This window comes from Artibeus jamaicensis, unplaced genomic scaffold (genome assembly GCF_021234435.1).
Source record: "Artibeus jamaicensis isolate MK-2021 breed Jamaican fruit bat unplaced genomic scaffold, CSHL_Jam_final contig_64, whole genome shotgun sequence".
In the NCBI taxonomy this organism is placed as follows: Eukaryota; Metazoa; Chordata; class Mammalia; order Chiroptera; family Phyllostomidae; genus Artibeus; species Artibeus jamaicensis.
This window is the reverse complement of record NW_026521911.1, coordinates 1,667,383-1,685,335: the sequence shown is the minus strand read 5'-3', so window position 1 is coordinate 1,685,335 and position 17,953 is coordinate 1,667,383. Positions and strand designations below refer to the sequence as shown.

The window sequence follows — 17,953 nt, the reverse complement described above, 5'->3', positions numbered from 1 at the left end:
CTGAGATGCACATCCAGACAGCCTGGAGACGGAGTCCAAAACCCTGGGACTGGCGAAGACCCCCAGGGAGATGGTCAGGGGACGGAGAAGGAGGCTGAGAGTTCGAGAGTGAGGCCTTTGACTCGCAGCTGAGCAGATCCCCAGACGTTGGCGCCCATCACTCAGGACAACGACCATGCTGCTGAGTCCGCCATGCCCCAGGTCGATGAAGGCCGTGGGGCACCCGGGCTCCACCCTGTTGGGCCTGCCTTACCCCGCAGAGCCTTGCTGTGCAGATGAAATCGGAGGCCAATGCAAGCCAGGGCCCAGGCCCGTCTCTCGTGGCGCCCCCAGGCTCACAGACTCATGGAGGCCGTCCCCACCCACTCCTGCTCCGCCTCCGGAACTAGCACTTGGCTGGCCTAAAGGCAGGCCTGGTGTAACAACCACTAGACATCACTCTCCAATCGGTTTGAACCCTTTCCACCAGGGCCCTTCGGGGCTGCCTCCTCTGCTCCCTCCTCAAACTCTCACGGTGCCCCCTGGGGAGGAGGGCGCTAGGCGTCGGCCCCGCTGCAGGGCCAGCTTGGCCGCAGGGTGAAACTCCCAGGCTCCAGCAGCCTCTGCCCTTTCCCCACGCGGTCTCCTCTCAGACCCCACAGCACGGAGTCCGGGCCGGCTCCACCCAGCTCTGTGCAGGAGGAGGAGAGGGGCCAAGCCTGGGTTTTCTTGAGCCATCAGCCCAAAGATCTCTCTTCCCCAAATACTACAAAGAGACAAGCAGACGCCAGTTTAGATGCATTTTTTTTCCATTTTGGCACAGAAAGTGAGGAGACGGAGATAAACAAAAAGTACTGTAATCTGTCCCCCCAACCCACACTTTGTTTTTAAACAGGCCAGGTCCCGCTGGCCTTCTTCCCCACTGGAGGCCCTGAGCCACCCCACCCCGCCCACGCCTCCCTGGGGCCCACTGGGAAGCTGTTCTCTGGCTCCAGCCTTCGGACTCAAGCTCCAGCCCAGGCAGGGGAGGTCCCGGCACTAGTGCCAGAGCACGACCTTCCTGGCCTGGTCCACGCTCGCCACGTGGCTCCCAGAGTAGCACCAGGCCACGGCGTTGACAGCAGTGCTGAGGGAGGGAGGGCCAGGCTTCAACGGGGTGTCAGCAGCTGGGCCCGGGGCCCGGCGCTGCCCCTCATCCTGGACTTGGGCAGCCTGAGGCCTCTCTGAGCCCATTTTCTCACCGGTAAAGTGGGCTCACAGAGCACAATGAGGAGGGACCCAAGGGCATGTGGAAAAGCACCCTGTGAATGGGAAGGGCTCTGGGGAGTGGGAGATATTTCCATATCTCTGGGAACAAGGGCTGGGGACTCCCAGGCCCAAGCACGTCAGAACCTGGAATTGGCAGGACAGGACTGGGGCGGGGGCAGCCGTGGCCCTGAGGCCAGGGTGGGCAGGTGGGCGGCGGCCACGCTCACCTGTGGGGTCCACGTAGGCTACTCTCCAATTTCCCAGTGTCCACGTCCCACATATAAAGGGCTCCGTCCCAGGAACCTGCCAACGCGTAGCTTTTGTCTGGGCTGCAGTGGCCGGAGCAGGACAAGAGAGGGGGTGGAGGTGAGACACACACCGACACACAGACACAGTCGGACTGGGCACACCGGGGCACAGACGTGTGCTCTCATGGACACACCTGAACACAGCTCTGGTCCAATCAGAACCGCACTTGAAGCCATCAGCACTGAGGACAGACAGAGTCGGGTCAGAATGGAGGTGGCCGCCAGCCGGGCCCTCGCCCAGGAACTTCAGAAGGTTCCTCTCCCTGCCCAGGGGCCGGGAGCCTCCGCAGACGCTGGTTCAGGGAGGGCTCCGCACTGACAGGCTCTGAGGCGCCTTTTACAGGGGACTAGAGGCCCAGCTGCCGCAACCAAAGCCATAAGGTCGGCGGCCAGGAGAAGGTACCTGAACACCTGGCGGACATTGCTGACACGCAGGTCGATGACCTTGAGTGTGTTGTCCCGGGAACAGCTGAGGAGATGCAGGTGATCGTGGCTGAGGCTCAGGGAGGTGACCCGGCCCTGCACGGGGATGACCTGTGTGCAGCGGGGGGCCCTGAGCAGCAAGGACAGAGATGGGCATGAGGAGCAGCTCCCGCCTCCCAGGGTCGCCCCCGACCTGCTAACAAAGCACAGAGGCAGCTGGTCCCAGAGCCCTGAGCCTGGGCTGACTGCCACTGACCGCCACCGCAGCAGCCCCGCCACAGCAACGCAGGCAGCCCTCAGCTCGAAGCCAAAGCCGGAGCCCCTGAAACCTCTGGGTCACAGAAACACATGCCCAGGGAAAGCCGTGGAAGTCTGTCCGTCCCTACACGTGTGAGGGACGCGAGGGCATCTGGCAGCCAGGGAGGAGGGGCCTGAGGTGGCACAGGCCCAGCAGCTCAGCCTCCCTGCCCCGCGCACCCTCTGTGCACAGCTCCGTGGCCAGAGAAAGGGAACCCGGGAGCCCCGTCCCTGTGCCTCCACCACGCATAGCCCACGCCTGTCACCTGCTGTCCCAGAACCGGATCTTCTGGTCATTGTGGCCACTGATGATGACATGGTCCCCACATACCACGTCATTACAGTAGGAGAGGACATTGATGGTCCTGGAGCCTGGGGAACAGGGAGCGGGGCCCCAGCCTCAGAGAAGGGTCGGCAGGAGCCGGTCCACTAGCCAGAGGAGACGCTGAGGCCCAGAAGCCCCAGAGGGCAGTGTCCTCCCCAAACCACCAGCTGGGTCCCCTGCGTCCCAGCCCGAAGCCTGAGATCACCAGGAAATGACAGGAAGCACCAGGGGGGACAGAGAAGGTGGGGCCTTGAGAGGTTTCAGCCCAAATGCCTGTGAATCTTGGCATCACTCCCAGAGAGCAGGTCAAGGCCCCTCGGGGCCCAGCATGGGCGGTGAGGAGGGTATGCGTGGTGCAGGGGATGTGGGGAGGGTGGGAGGCAGGGTGGGGCGTGGCTGGGCCTCACAGTAGGCACGACCGAGGTCCCACTCCTTCACCGTCCGGTCCCGACTCCCAGTCACTGCCTGGTGCCTCGTTAGCTTGAATTTGGCAGCTGTCACCTTGTCTGTGTGTCCAGACAATGTCTCCTGCCCCACGTCACAAATATGGATTCAAGAGCGTATGGATTTCACAGGACTCCAAAATACCATACCCCCGTTTAGGCCCAAGACACGACCCCAGAGCCCCAGACACCTCCCCAGTCAGACCTCACCTTGGACATGGCCTCTCCCACCTTCCAGAGCTGAGCGGACTGGTTGTACGTGGCTGCCAACACCTGGGAGCCCTGGAGAGATGGGAGTAGGAGCGGTCCCGGGCCTGGACTTGACCAGAGGCGATACCCCTCAGCCCCAGGCCCGGGCAGGGCTCCCTGGGAGCGTCCCAAAGCCTGGTCCCCCAGCAAATGGAGGCGCCTCTGGGCCAAGGGAAGAGCAGTTGCGTAGGAACCTGAGGGCCCAGACACGTTTCCTCAGGCCCCAGAGCCTCCGCCTGCTTGGGGTGGAGACAGGGGAGGGTGGCACCCGCACCACTGGGGCGAAGTCTCCTCACCGAGGGGTCAAAGTCCACACTGGTGACACTTCCGCCAGCTCCTTCAAGGGTTTGGTTGGCCTCCAGACGATCTGGGGAGGGGATGGGGACCAGGGGAGGGGACCAGTACAGTGAGGTCACTGACCTCATGAAAATGAGGAGCTGGGACTGGAAATGGAAAAATCCGTGTTCCCCAATTTAAAGGACAGAATCACTGGGCCCTAGGGGATAGCTGGTCACTTCACAGGGCTACAGATGACTGGCAGAAAGGGACTGCCCCTGGGTCCCATACCAGCCAGTGCCAGGCCAGCTAGAGGTTCACCCCCTCGAGGAAGGCCCTGCCTTCCGGACACACCCCCTCCACAGAGCCCGAGGCAGGCAGCTAACCTCCCTCCCCTCCCTGAGTTCTCAGAGTTCAAGTGGTAACAGAAGGGGCCTAGGGAACCCCTGCCTCGCCTAACGGGGGCCATCTGAGCTCCACCATCCCCGTCCTGCAGGCATGGACCCCGAGAGCTAGAAGGCCCTACAATTTTCTTCAGAGAAGTGAGCCCAAAACTCTTGCCAAGGCATCATCTGGCCACTGGCCACAGGAATATTCTAGGTGAGGGAACATAAAGAGGTCCAAGACCTTTGCCCACCGAGTGACAAACTGAGGGTAGGGTCTGGGGAGAAGACACTGGGCTGGCCTACAGCGGAGGGGCCCTCACCTCCCACGACGTTCCAGAGGTGGATGAGGCGGTCAGTCCCCGCAGTGGCCAGGAGGCTGCTATTGGGACCAAAACAAACTGCATTGACCTCAGAAAGGTGGGCTTCCTGTGGGGAAAAGGGGAGGTTGGTGCCCCTGACCCTTGTCACGGAGGCCTCCGTGCACACTCACAGGCTCCCTCCCTCATGCACCCAAGCACGCAGCAGTGTCCCATCGCTCTGCCTAGACCCCTGCAGCAGCCCCCCCCCCATGGGTACCCTGGTCTCCCAGCCTCGGGTCTCTCCCTCTCCAGTCCGCGCCCCCATTATGAAAAGCTGAGGGGTTCCCACCACGAGCTGTGCCAGGAAAACTCCTACTCCTGCTGGCAGCCCCGCCCTGCTTCCCTGGCCTCCTCGGACCACTCCTGGGGCCCACACTCCCCGTCCCTGCTAGCACCCCCTGCAAGCAGCCCAGCTCCTCCTTACCAGCACATCCTGAGCCCGGGTGGGAAGTCGGGCAGCCACGCACACAGGGATGCTCTGGTATCGCTGCTCAGGGACTCCCCCAATTGAGTGTCCTCTCCTCTTCTTAAAACTGGGGGTGAGGGGGAGTCAGGAGGGCCTTCAGCAAGGCCTTCTGCTACGAGAGCCTCGAGTTCCCGAGGCAGCAACAACAGGAAGCAGACACAGAAGGCAACAGAACACGGCCAGGACGTGCAGGAAGCCCAGTCCCCGGCCCAGCCTCTGACCCCTGGGGTCAGGGTGGAGATGGGAGGAGCACAGAAAAAGGCACAGCGGCAGGGCAGAGCCAATGAATGCTGGGGTTTCAGCCCTGGCCTTGCCCCTGCTGGTCTCTGTGGCCCTGAATCAGTCCCTGACTTTTTTTTTAATCCTCAGCCAAGGATATATTTATTGATTTTAGGGACAGAGAAAGAGAAACATCAATCAGCTGCCTTCTATAGACACCCTAGCTAGGGATCAAACCCACACCCAGCTGTGTGCCCTGACTGGGGACTGAACCTGCAACCCTTTGGTGTACGGGACAATGATCCAACCAACTGAACTGCCTAACCAGGGCCAGTCCCTGACATTTCTGAACCAGAGCTTCCCAACTGAGTGGCAGTCCCTGCCCAGCCTCAGGCTGGAGCTCCTGGTCCCCTGTGAGGAAACTGGAGGAGGGACAGAGCCTGGAGGACAGCTGAGCAGGGGCTGAAAGTGAGGCCATGCACCTCCGGGTCTCAGCAGAGACTCGCACAGACTGCTGGACGACACACAGAGGGACAGACGGAGGCGCACACACAGGCCGAGCCTGGGCTCCAGGGTGCCCTGCCCCTCCCCACACACACTTACTCCAGAAGCCCCTTCACCACATCCACACAGTGAGACAGAGTCAGGGAGGTGGCAGAGGCAGACCTGGGGCAGAACCGAGAGAGACGTGCTGAGGGACCAGCGGTGCGTGTGCAGACTGTGCCGCCAACCCTGCTCTGCCAGAGACCCTGGGGCTCACAGGGCCTGGAGCCCTGGACGAGCACTTGGCTCCTCCAAGACCAGGAGAGTGGCGTGCCCCAGCGCAGTCCCGTGAAGTTGCAGGCAGAGAGGCGGCTGGCAAGGAAGTCTCCCAGAGTTTTCACCACGATGGTAGGAACTGCCTCATCATCCTAGTTCCTCCCCTCACAACCGAAGTTTCTGGGAGGGTGAACTGGGGCCTGTGGAGGGGTGGTGGTGAAGGTGCCCCAGGCTGGGACAGCATAAGGCTGGGGGAAGGGGGGTGGGAGAACCTAGATCTGCTGAGACCTTAAAAATGCCCCGGGATGAACCGTCCCACAGGGGCTGCCCAGGGCTGGGGGCCCGGCACTGCATGCCCTCCCCCAGGTTCCTGCACTGCCCTGAGGCCTGGATACCAGTGACCGCAAGGAAGAGCTGGAGGAATGGGGAATGGGGCAGGGAAGGGCAGCGTCAGTGCCAGGCAAATCAAGACAGATGGGCAGAGTGAGGGGAGGGGCACGTGGACCGAAGCCCTGGTCAGGTCCCACAGTGTGAGCTCACATCCACACACACTCAGATGTTCACGTGCATTCAGGTATGCTTGCCCAGGCTTGCACACTCATATGCTCTCACATGCTTGGCCATGCATCAATGCCTGCGACAGCTGAGCCCTGGGCCTTGCTTGCCCACAGGTTCCCTCCTGGTGACACCTTTTCACCAGCCAGGCACCACACCGCCAGAGATGTGGTCCTGGGAATGAAAGACAGGGGCGAGGACAGGGGGAGGGGTCCCCGTGGTGGCACTGGGGGGTCAGACCTGTCCAAGGAGGTCTGAGCTATACCACAGCATCTCTCCAAGGCACCTCCCAACGCCAGCCAGCTCAAGGTCCTACTGGAAGACTGAGATGGGGCCCAACTCAGAGCTCTAGGACAGTCCTCACCTAAAAGGCCTCTTCCACTTCTCACCAGCCTCGCTCGCTAGAAATTCCGGCTCAGCAGGCAGTGTCAGCGTCACCTCAGCCTTCTCCTTGATCCCGGTGCCTAGGGCGTCTGGGCTCCTGAAAGAGGGAACGGAGCTTGGGGCGGCCAAGGGACCCTGGGGCCCCATCCTGGCTCCTATGACCACACATGTCTGCACCTGTCCTGTGAGCTCCGTCTTCATACCCCCTCCCTACTGTGACCGTGCCCACATGCGGTCAGGTGCCTGGTGGACACAGGAAGGTGTGGGGCAAGGTAGAATTGGAGGAAGTGGCCTGAGAACAGGGCACTCCAAAGTACATCGGGCAGAGCCATCATCAGAGGGTGCAGGGGCCTCGCCACTCACTCGCAGATGCTCACTGTCCGCTTGGCAGCCTTCCTTAGCTCCTGGGACACCCGTGCCTGTTTGGCCCTGTGGGGAGAAAAACATCCTGGGATCCAGGCGCAGGATGCTGCCACCTTCCTGCGAGGGCAGGGGGGTCGCTCCTTCTGAGGAAGGTGCATGGAGTTCCCCCCAAGAGGAAGGGATGGAACTCGCTCCTATCAGGCGGAACCACTCACCTCGCTGAGCGGTGAGACACAAGACTCACCTCTCGCGGCGCTCGTTGCGTAAATTGCGCTCGGCAGCCGCGCGGACCTTGCGCTGCACCAGCCGCTCCAGCAGGTCGCGCGCCTCCTCCTCCAGCCTGCGCAGGGCCGCCTCCTGGAATCCCAGGTGCGCGCGCAGTGCCTCGTACGCCAGCCGCTGCGCTGCGTTCCGGGCCCCCTGCGCTTCCACCTGCCGGCTCTGCTGCGCCCGCGCCTCCCGTAGCTGCGCCACCTTAGATTCCAGAGCCGCCAGCCTGGAACGGGGCGAGCCAACGTCACCGCCCAGTAGGAACGGGGACTTGCCGTGGCCAAGCACCACCCGAGTGGCTAAGGCAAGTCTCCCACCTAGCCTTACCCCCTCAGAGTCCTGTGGTTCAGGTCTGGGGATGAGGGGAGAGCTGTCGGGCCCTGCTGGAGGCACACAGGATCATCCCACCCTCCCCGCGCTGCAGAGATGGCTCAGAGGCTTTTAGAGGTGGGTACAGTTCTTCTGGCGCCCACCCACACCTTACCTGCTGCGTCGCTCCTCTAGTTCGGATTCCAGGGTGCCCAGGGCTGCGCTCTTTTCCACCACCTGGTAGGCCATCTGGGGGGCGGTTAGGGGCCAGACAGGTGGGCGGCTGTGCAGAGCTTCCGCCAGGGCCTGCTACTCCCTCCACCCACCTGCCGCCTTAGTGAAAAGCAAGCTGAGGCGCACAGTACTTAAGTGTCTGGCATGGACGCACTGCCGTTTGATGGTACAATTAAAGGGCCTTAGCCTCTGCACTTTAACACTTGGGTGTCAAGCCTGTGACCCTAAGGTAGTCATTTAACCTCTCTGAACCTACTGTTCCTTTCCTATAAAATGAGAACGGTATTGCTTACCTAATAAGGTAACATGGAGTTATTATATTAATAGTTCTTCAAATAATGGCAAATTTTTTAATTTTTAAAAAAGATTTTATTTATTTACTTTTAGGGAGGGGGGCAGGGAGAGAAAAGAGAGGGAGAGAAACATCAATGTGTGGTTGCCTCTCTCATGCCCCCAAATGGGGACCTGGCCTGCAACCCAGGCATGTGCCCTGACTGGGAATCGGACCAGTGAGTGACTTTTTTGGTTCACAGGCCAGCGCTCAATCCACTGAGCCATACCAGCCAGGGCTTAATTTTTAATATGGCACTTACGTGTTCCATTTCTTGTTCTAAGCATTCTACACAAATTAACTCTTAATCCCCATGACATCACCAAGAGGTAGGTATTGCCATTCTCCCCATCTTACAGAGGAGGCCACCAACACAGAGAGGTTAAGTATATTGCCCAAAGTCACACAGCTAAGTAACAGAGCCAATATTGGAACCCAGGCCACCTAACCTTATGTTCCAAGTAAAGGGCAGGTCTAGAGGAGGGGTTCAAGGGGTGTAGATTCTGTTCCCCACCTCTCCAACACCTGGCTGACCCAAGCATCGATCGGGGAGAGGAAGAGGAGCCCTGAGCAGAGGCACACAGACTAAGAACGGAAATGGACTTTAAGAGCACAGGGCCCAAACCGAACACTGTGGCTGAGGGTGATCTCAGCCATAGCCCAGCCTCACTGAACAGTCCTTCAGCCAAGCGCCAAGAGAGCTGGGGAAGCCACAGAGACAGACTTCAACTCCCACCTCGGGAGCCGAGCGATCAGCGGGGAGACAGATGCCAGGCACAGTAGTTCCCACCAGTGTGGCAGAAGGCGCGTGAGGAAATAACCAAGGCTGGGGGTCCAGCCTGTTCCCGTGCTCTTCCCCACACAGGCTTGGTGAGGGGCGGACTGAGGAGCAAGGTCGGGGCGCCGGCCGGCACTGACGTGCCTCCCTGTGTGAGCCCCCGGGGAGCGGCCCCGCACAGCCTTCCAGGCCTGCTTCCACGGCCACACTTGTCATTTGCTTCATTACTTTCACTGTTTTGGTAGTGTTTTTCTGATACTTTTCAAAATTCAAATAAGATATGCAAAACAGATGAGTGGTTACCAGGAGCTGGGAATGACTGGGGGAGAGGCGTAAGCAGTGACTAAAATCGGACGGCGAGAGGGATTTCTGGTGATGAAATAGTGCCGTACGGTAATGTTCACACAGATACGACATGTGGCAAAAACACAAAGGACTGTGTACAGTCCACACCAACGGCAACTCTCTGGCTGCCGGTGGTTCTCCAGTTACATCAGATGTAACAATGGGGGAAACCGGGTGAAAGGTGCACAGGGCTTGGCTCTACTCTCTTTGCAGCTTCCTGTGAATCTATAACTATTTCAAAATAAAAAGCTAAAATAGAAAAAAGCTAAGAGAGTAATAATGATACATGTGTGTTGTGGTAGGTGAAATAACACTAGCAGTCGAAGGAACGCCCCTCCTCGTCCCCTGGCACAGCCGAGGGGCGCTGACTGGTGTGCCTGAGGAACGAAGGGGGGGAACGCTGGCTGAGGGTGCGGGTGTGTGTCCCGCACTAAGGGAACCAGGGTCCCAGAGAGAAGCGAGTGGCAGGTCACGCACATACCAACCCGACCACGGGCAGAGGTGGTGAAAGAGGCTTTTACCTTTTCCGCTCAATGGGCTTCTGTTCTTTTGAAATGCTCACAAGCATGTGTTGTGTATTACTTTTCTTTTATTCATGGAAGTCATTTTTATTATTAAAATATATAGCTCTAAGTGCTGTATGAAGAATGGGTGGGGCCAGGCCAGATGTGGTACAAGAAACAGAAGTGGGCGGATGTGGAGGCAGGATCCATGGCCTGGCGACCAGCTCAGAACAGAGGGAGGGGTGACGGGGTCACCGGGGTTAACGGCCTGGTGACTGACTACCAACAGAGGGGTGTGTGATCTACCTCATTCACCACACTCATCACTTAGTCTACAAATATTCATTAGCATGGACTGGAGACAGGCCCCAGGGACACAGTGGAGGCAAACCAGAAGCATCCCAGGCCTTGGGGCACGCACAGCCTACGAAGGGGGCTCAGATCCTGGAGAACCACTTCTCAAATGTCAAGTTGTGACTACATCAGGCCTCCAAGGGAGAGGCTGTCACTGGGTCCACAGCCCCGGTCCCACGGGAGTCCAACAAGTGGCCGGGCATGCTGTGACTGGGTCTGAGTCCACTGGCTGATCGGCCTCCTCGAGTGGACTCACAGCTCTGTGAGGCCAGGTCTTGTTCATTACTGCATCCCCTGGGCCTTCCACAGAGAGATTATCAATAAATAACTGTCGAAAGAAAGGAGAGCACCAAAGATGGATTCATGTGGTTTGTTGGAGTTCAGATCCTGCCTCCACCTCTCTGAGCCTCAGTTACGTCCTCTGCAACCATAAAATTGTGGAGAATTAGCTAACACTTAGCACAGAGCCTGCAGGGAGTCGCCTCAATGTGACGTTGGCCACATTATTACAGGGTCGATGGGGTGTCTGACTTTAGATGTGAAGTCCAAAAAAGCAGCTGAGCAAGGCAGTCTGGGTTAGAGACGGGTCTGGGAGTCAGCAAACAAAATCTCTGAGGCTGTGGGAGTGAGCGAACCTACCAGAGCTCCGAGAAACGCGTGCATGCAAAGGAAGAAGTACAGGGAGCAGGGGAGGAGCCAGACAAGGAAGTTCCGAAGCAACAGGCACAGAAATGAGAGGAGCACAGGAGAGTCTGGTGAAATAAGCCAAGAGGCACCATGGGGGTGTGAGGCGGACCACCTTACCCATTTAGTCTGTAAATGTGGATTGAGCGCCAACTGGAGATAGGCCCTGGGGTTGGCAGGCGAGTGGTGAACAGAGCAGGCTGCACCACCAGGAAGGGAGAACAGAGGCAGCCTGGCCCATGTACCTCACATTCCCCCCTGAGCTCCCACCTCGCTTCCTCCAGCTGCTGTTGGAGCCCACCTTGCCCTGGGCTGCCAGAGCCAAGCCAGAGAGCACTCTGACGGTCTGGCCTCAAGGTGCAGGACTTGGGGAATGTCTCCCTTTTGCTGGCTCCCTTGGACCACATCTGCTGGCCCCCAAAGATCCTGGCCCCACCCCATTCTCTCTCTGCCCAGCCTACCTCACCACAGACCAGCTGGAGCCCCTCCTTCTTCTCTTGCCATTTCACCCTCAGAGTGGCTGGTGACGGGACTTGGTCGGAGTCAGACCCCAACTCCTCCTCCCTGCCAACCAATCGAGAGAGTGGTGCTCACTGTCCCTCCATCCACCCATCCACCCAGGGGCTGTGCAAGGAAACCCCAAGACCAGAGCCATGAACATTCTCCTGAAGAACCAGGAAGCCAGCACAGGAAAGAGCGTGTCTCCAGACACTGAAGCTGTCCATGACCCCTCAGCTCTGGTGTCCTTTCCACAGTCAGGACCCTCCTCAAGAAGCACCTCCCAAGTCTGGGCCCCAAACCATTCTGATTCTCACCTTCACTCCCTCTTTGGAATAGGTAGCAAGACCCTTTCTGTAGGCACTGGGTAAGGAAGAGGGAGACAGACAGAGAAGGGGAAAAGATGAGTGTGGGGGTGAGAGCGCAAGGAGATGGGACAAAGGCAGACATGGACTGAGATGGATGGAAGGGAAGGACATTCTAAGCAGCTGGCCTGGGGGAAGGCTGAAGAGCTGGCATCCCCCTCTCCTGGCAGCAGCCAGGGGCTGATGAGGTGCCAGGGGGAGAACCCAGCACAGGCGATTGGGGCTGGGCCTATGCACAAGCAGCCCATTGAGACCATGAACACACACACACTCACCAGGGGCCCTGGTGGGTGGCAGGAGTGACATCGTTTGGCTCTGGGTGCAGTTTATCCGAGAACGGGGCCAGCAGCTCAGCCTTCTCCAGGAGACGGTTATCTAGGGGTGCAAGAGGGTAAGCCTGGGGCAAAAAAAAGGCACCTTCCAACAGACTCCATGCATATAGGTGACCTCACTGGCTGGGAGGACTGTGAGCCCAGGGGTGCAGCATGGGAGAGCTGCTGGCAGACTGAGCTCTACCCCTTTTGCATAGGGTTTTATGCAGCTCTACCAGAACCTTCAGCCTTGGCACAGGCTCCTCACAGCACTAGCCCTCAGGTCCTCCCAGGAGAAGACCTGCTCTCCCAGGGGCAAAAAAAGGATCACCACCATCAGGGAAGAATATGGCTGGGCACTGCCCCACCAAGGTTCCTGAGAAAGGAAGGGGCCGGGGACTGATCCCCCTGCCCTGGGCAGGGCTTGGCCCTAGAGAGTGATGACACAGAGCTCCACCGGCCCACAGCCTTACTTCCCCTAACTTTTTGGACTAAAAAACAATCATGACTTCCCCAGGTTGGCGGAAGGTTCCTCTCACCCCTCCCCCCAATCCCAGCCAAAAGAGAAAGCCCTTGAGCAATTATCCAGCAGACCTCCTCAAGTTTGCCAGTTTCTGCAACAGACCTGAAATTCCCTCCCCCCCCACCCCCTCCACACCCACCACTGACACTTCCTCTTTTTTCACCAATTCCAGGGCAGGGTGCCCCCAGTAAGTCCAGGCCTAGCTCCTCAGCAACTTCCCTCAACCAGTGCCTGACTGTCACCTCCACCCAGGTGGGAGGCCTAGTTCTCACACAAAACCCCAGTCCCCAGGACACTGCACTGCCCCTGCACCCCCAGCAAGTCTAAAGATGCCATTGTGCCCAGTTCATGGGTGAGAAATCTGAGGCTTAGGAATATAACCTGCTTAAAGTGTATCTGATTTCAGCCCTCCAGAGTCTCCCCAGTCCCACGCATTTGCTGGGGAGAGGGGGTGTCCGTGGGGGACAGGTGGTTAAGCTTCAGCCAAGATTAGGCCCAGTGATGGCGCTGCAGAGACTGTTGGACTTTCAACCTCAAGCATAACGATCTCAGGTGACCGGAGGCCCTACACACAGATCCACACCTGTTCATCGCTCTTGACCTACACACCCCCTCCTGACCAGCTAGCTCCCCAGAAACAATGCTGTAAAAGTCTGACTTCCAGGGCTCAGCCAGCTCCCTCCCACGGCCTGCGGCTCCCTGTGTCTCCATAGGCCAGGGCGGGCTGGGTGCAGAGGCACTCCAAAATCCTGACCCAGACTCACCTATCAGGAAACTCTGCGCCTCCTCCTTAGAGACTGTTTCACTCCTACCTTTGATTGGCCAAAAATAATTGATCTAGATAGTCCCGCATTCTGTCACTGGGCTATGGGTACCAATCGGACTGACCTGGCTCTATCTTGGGAACCGCCCATCCGGGGGAAGCACAAGGGACCCTACGAAACCAACACCATGCGGGTGCCTAGGAAGTACATTTCGTGGGAGGCAGAGCCGGGCCCTGAGGAGCAAGAGCCGGAGCACCAGGAGAAGCGCCACCCAGGAAGGGGCTCTAGGCAGAGCCTGGCCTGCAAGAGGCAGGAATGTGGCTAGTCGGAGATGGGGCGCAACATATAGGGTCCAGCAGGTCCAAAGCTTCGGAGGAGAGAAGGCACTGGTGCACTTGAGTCACAGTCGGAGAAACCAGACACTCTCCCGGAGCCCCGTCCCTTCCACAGCCATCTTCTGAGCCCCCTGGGGCGCACTCACAGGCCTGCACCAGCTCCAGGAAGAGTGCCTTTTGCGTGCGGTCCCGCTGCCGCAGCTGCCGCACGATGTGGCGTTTCCAGCGGGCGACGGGGGATCCAGAGCCACTAGGCCCCGCCATGGCAGCGAGCTCCCGCCTGCCCCACGCACACCCGGGCCCTAAAAAGGCGCCAGGGGGCTGGGGCGGGACCTCCAGGGGACTCCGTGACGTCAGGGAAGGGCCGCAGCGGGACATCCCCAGATTGTACCAAGAGCGCATTTGGTGGGGAGAAAGAGACGCAACCGTTAGTCGGAGCTCACCAAGATCTACACCACGGGGACCCCCAAAAAATTCTCATCTAAGTTAAAGGTCATCTAAGTTGGAGGTTCTCATCTAAGATGAGAAAAAATTCTCATCTAAGTTGGAGCAATAAGCAGAACTCGAGATCGGAACCTCCTGGACAGCTTCCCCCGTGCCCGTTGGTGCGCTCCGCAGGCGGGGCCACCAGGGCCAGTGCTGTTTGTCTAGACCGTGCCCCGACCGAACTGTCGGTAACCGAGCTTTGTCCACGCCCCTCTGGGCCGGGCAGCGCTACACGGTCCGACCAGGTGACCTCCTCACACCCGGCCCCCAACCTCGAGGCATCAAGATGGTGAAGGGAGGCCAGACTGACCCGAGGCACCTTATAGGACAGAGGGAAAGCCCCGAGGAGGAGGGGACTGAAAGGAAGAAGCCCTACTTTCCGGAGATGATGGCGTTTGAGTTGAGTTGTGAGGGATGAATGAAATAGGAGTTGGCCAGAAGGAAAGAGAAGAGGATTCCAAGCTGTGGGAATAACAAGTTCGATGGTATAAACACGGATTCGGGCCTGGAAGGACAGGGGGCAGAACTGCTCCTGTGGGAAGCGAGGTTTAGGGGTCCAATTTGTCGCAGAAAATGTAGGTCCCTGAGAGTTGCAACTGATTTCATCCAGCAAACCCCTGGACCAGAGGGGTGGGTGGCTGAGCTGGACAGCAACCAAATTTTGGTTCAAGGTTTAAGGAGAGGTTCGCCTTATTTGGTTGGCAGCTGGAGAAGCAGCAGCATCTCTTCCAGTTACATTTGTCAGTAAATCATGGGTTACGGGGAACTGTAGTGAAATTACCTCCAGCATGACTCCGGTCCAGAGCTCTGCAGACACGGGCTAGTGCGAAGAATTAGAGGAGGAATTCACTGGGTCCAACCTCAACCCCTGGTACACTGTGTAAGGCCCCAGCAGGCCCTGCTCCTCGTGAATGAATGCAGACCTTTCCATCCCCAGGAAAAGAGAGAAACTGGGTAATGTTGGGGAGCCAGACAGGCCCTGGAGGTGACAGGTTTGTTGAGATGCAGATGGTGGGTCACAGGACTTGGAAAGCATTAAACGCCAGTGATGTCCCAGGAGAGTACACTCTGCTCTGCTTTGGAACCCCAGTATACTGAGCTCAGTCCCCCACATGCCATTATCTATGACTCTGGTTTCCTCTGCACGTGTTCCTTTGAAACGCCTTCCCCTTTAGTCATCCCGGCTTCCACTCGTGGGTTACCTCCTCCAGTAAAACTCTCCAGCCCCTGCGTTGAGTTAAGGCTTCTCTGACCTCAGCCTCAGCTCAAGCCTGCCCTGTCTGGAAGGATTGGCTGGTGAGTGGCGACGTTCACTAGAAGGCATGCCCAGGAAAAGGTCATGGTGTGCCCAGGGAGGCCCGCAGCCAACTGGCAACAGTGATGAATTAGCTGCCTTTAGGACTGGGCGCTCAAGGGTGCCTGGGGACGCCAAAAAGGAGCTGGGGCTGTGGGCATCGAAGGGCATGTTCCCAGGGCTCTGCCCAGTTGTGAGGTGCAAAGGCGCCGGTTCTCTCAGGCGAGGAGTCCCATCGCAGCTGGGGGCTCCTGACCCTTTCCTGATTCAAGAAACATTCCTAGGAAATTTTAGATCATTGACATTGTTTAATGGTATGCAATAAAGATTTTTATTTAAAATATCTCCTGTCTTTAGGCTATGAAAGATTATATAAAGAGTTCACTTAAAATAAAATTTTAGATAACATTCATAATACATGAAGGCAAATTTCTACTTTTCACGTTTAGCGTGAAATTTTTCATGTTTAACTTATCTTTAGTTATGTTAGAAAAACAAAATTCTAAACCCATAAATATAAAAAGTGATTATATCATGATTTAGAGATCAAATGTCCTTTTGAAACTTGCACTCGGGTTAGGCATCTCCCAGCAGCCAGAGTGACTGTTTAAAACGAAGTTAGTCCTGGCCGGGTAGCTGAGTTGGCTTGATGTACCAAGGCTGTGGATTAGATCTCCGTCAGGCACACATACAAGAATCATCCAGCCCTGGCCGGTGTAGCTCAGTGGATTGAGCACGGGCCTGCGAACCACACAATCGCGGTTTGATTCCCAATCAGGGCACATGCCCGGGTTGCAGGCCAGTTCCCAGCAGAGGCTAGTTCCCAGCAGGGGATGTACCAGAAGCAACCATACATTGATATTTCTCTCCTCTCCTTCCCTTCCCCTCTAAAGATAAGTAAATAAAATCTTTAAAAAAAAAAAGAATCAACCAATAAATGCATGAATAAGTGGAACAACAAATTGATGTTTTCATCTCTCTCAATAAATTTTTAAAGAGAATTATAAGATAAAATCATAAATCAACTTATGTTATTCCTACTTAAAACCCTCCTAAGGCTTTCCAGCAGATTCCAGGCAAACCACAACCCCGTTCTGTGGCCTTACGCCCCTGCTTAGTCTGGCTCCTGCCTCTGTTTTTGACCTTCCCTCTTTCTACTCTGCGAATAAAGCCTTATTCACGGTGCTGAAATTGCTGCCAGACTCAGCCCCACTGTGGCTGCACCGTCCTGGTTGGCCTTGGTCCTGGGGCTTTTCCTCCAGAACTTGCAGGGGCTGCCACTCTCCTTCATTCAGAAGCCCTTCCCTGTTCACCCAAATCTGTAATATCCCCTTCCCAATCTATATCTACAACATCATGTACATGCTCTTCCGTTCAGAGCATGTAACACGCCCAGAACGGATGGTGTTTCTGCGTCATTTTAGTGGTTTGTGATTTGTCCCTCCCACCGGGCTGGAGGTGGCAGGAGAGCCAGCACAAAGTCAGCCTGGAGCACAGCTCTCTCTTCAGCTCCTGGACGCCCAGCACCAGCTGAACGGATGATCAGTAAATATTTACTGGCGTTTCTGTGGTTTCAAAAATATACAAAACCAGCTTCCATGGTCCTGTGCTTAGCAGTTTTGAGTTCAAAATCGTACCTATACTTGATTGAGAAATAAATCACATGCACATAGCCAAAAATTCAAATAGCACAAGCGTGAGGCTCTTGGCCTCACACCCTCAGACTGGTTGGGATAGGACAGGCTGTTCTGTGCTCTTTCAGCTATCTGTCACTTAATGCCGCTGTCTCTCACTATCATAATTCTGAGTGTGGCTGAGCTCAGCTGGCGGACTCTCGCTTTGAGTCTCTTACGCGCTGCAGTCACAACCAGGACTGGGGTCATCATCCGAAGACTGGGCCGGCCTGGCTGCTGGTGACGGCTCACTCATCTGACTGGAAGAGAGGCTGGCAGTTAGCTACAAGGACAATTAGATCTGAAACCCAAAGTGCCTCCATGTGGCCCCTCCATGTGGCCCCTCCATGTGGCTTAGGTTCCTCAGACGATGAAGGTTACATTCTGAGAGGGAGCGTCCAAACATTCCATTGATCAAAGCAGCCATGGTCCCACCCAGATTCAAGGACAGGAGTCATAGACCCCAGCTTTCAGTGAAAAGAGTATCAAAGAATTTCTGGTGCTCTTTAATCTGCTGCATGTGGTGTGCCAAATAAACCTTCGTATTTCAGTGGCTTAACACAACAAAGGCTGGTTTCTAACTCACATCACAGTGTGGGGGCGACAGTGCACCCTTCTCCTCCTCCAGCAGGTGACTCACAGCCAAGGGGCTTCCACCCAGTGCCTCCAGCGTCTCAGAGTTCTTGGATCCCAACACTCAGATGGAGGAGAGGTTGGGGGAGTGGGGCAAAGATTCACACTCACACTTAGTTGCCACATTCCTCTGCCCACATTCCCAGTGTGAGATCAGATCTCTGGGAGTGCTGGGAAATGCAGTCTTCTCAGGTTTCCTGGAAGAGAAAAATGGGTGCGAACAC

At 57.0% G+C, this 17,953-nt stretch overlaps 1 protein-coding gene across 7 annotated transcripts; it reads right to left on the bottom strand.

The window, feature by feature from the left end:
- Positions 1 to 757: 757 nt before the first annotated feature.
- ATG16L2 (autophagy related 16 like 2) lies at positions 758 to 13,994 on the bottom strand. Of its 7 annotated transcripts, XM_053670888.1 has the most exons (19): positions 13,309 to 13,725; positions 11,986 to 12,085; positions 11,663 to 11,699; positions 11,309 to 11,411; positions 7,794 to 7,867; positions 7,284 to 7,535; positions 7,040 to 7,105; positions 6,657 to 6,773; positions 5,582 to 5,644; positions 4,718 to 4,826; positions 4,255 to 4,360; positions 3,569 to 3,639; positions 3,234 to 3,305; positions 2,988 to 3,108; positions 2,522 to 2,627; positions 1,939 to 2,088; positions 1,670 to 1,717; positions 1,455 to 1,556; positions 760 to 1,125 (listed from the first exon to the last, which is right to left on the bottom strand). In XM_053670888.1, exons 5-19 carry the CDS (start codon positions 7,865 to 7,867, stop codon positions 984 to 986), a joined length of 1,599 nt encoding a protein of 532 aa, XP_053526863.1. In that variant the 5' UTR covers positions 11,309 to 11,411; positions 11,663 to 11,699; positions 11,986 to 12,085; positions 13,309 to 13,725; the 3' UTR covers positions 760 to 983. The 7 variants fall into 7 exon arrangements, with proteins under 7 accessions (XP_053526861.1, XP_036991594.2, XP_036991597.2 ...); XM_053670886.1 differs by lacking the exons at positions 11,663 to 11,699; positions 13,309 to 13,725 and adding an exon at positions 13,790 to 13,992 and having other exon boundaries at positions 758 to 1,125; positions 1,939 to 2,004; XM_037135699.2 differs by lacking the exons at positions 11,663 to 11,699; positions 13,309 to 13,725 and adding an exon at positions 13,790 to 13,992 and having other exon boundaries at positions 759 to 1,125.
- Positions 13,995 to 17,953: the final 3,959 nt, after the last annotated feature.

What these genes read in the sequence shown, in the direction of transcription:
- ATG16L2 (XM_037135699.2), bottom strand. Translation starts at nt 13,907, where the DNA reads ATGGCGGGGCCTAGTGGCTCTGGATCCCCCGTCGCCCGCTGGAAACGC. An exon ending in CCTCTGGAACGTCGTGGGAG is followed by an intron (nt 3,640 to 4,254) that starts GTGAGGGCCCCT and finishes TCCCCTCCCCAG; the next exon opens with ATCGTCTGGAGGCCAACCAA. An exon ending in GTGTGGACTTTGACCCCTCG is followed by an intron (nt 3,306 to 3,568) that starts GTGAGGAGACTT and finishes CCATCTCTCCAG; the next exon opens with GGCTCCCAGGTGTTGGCAGC.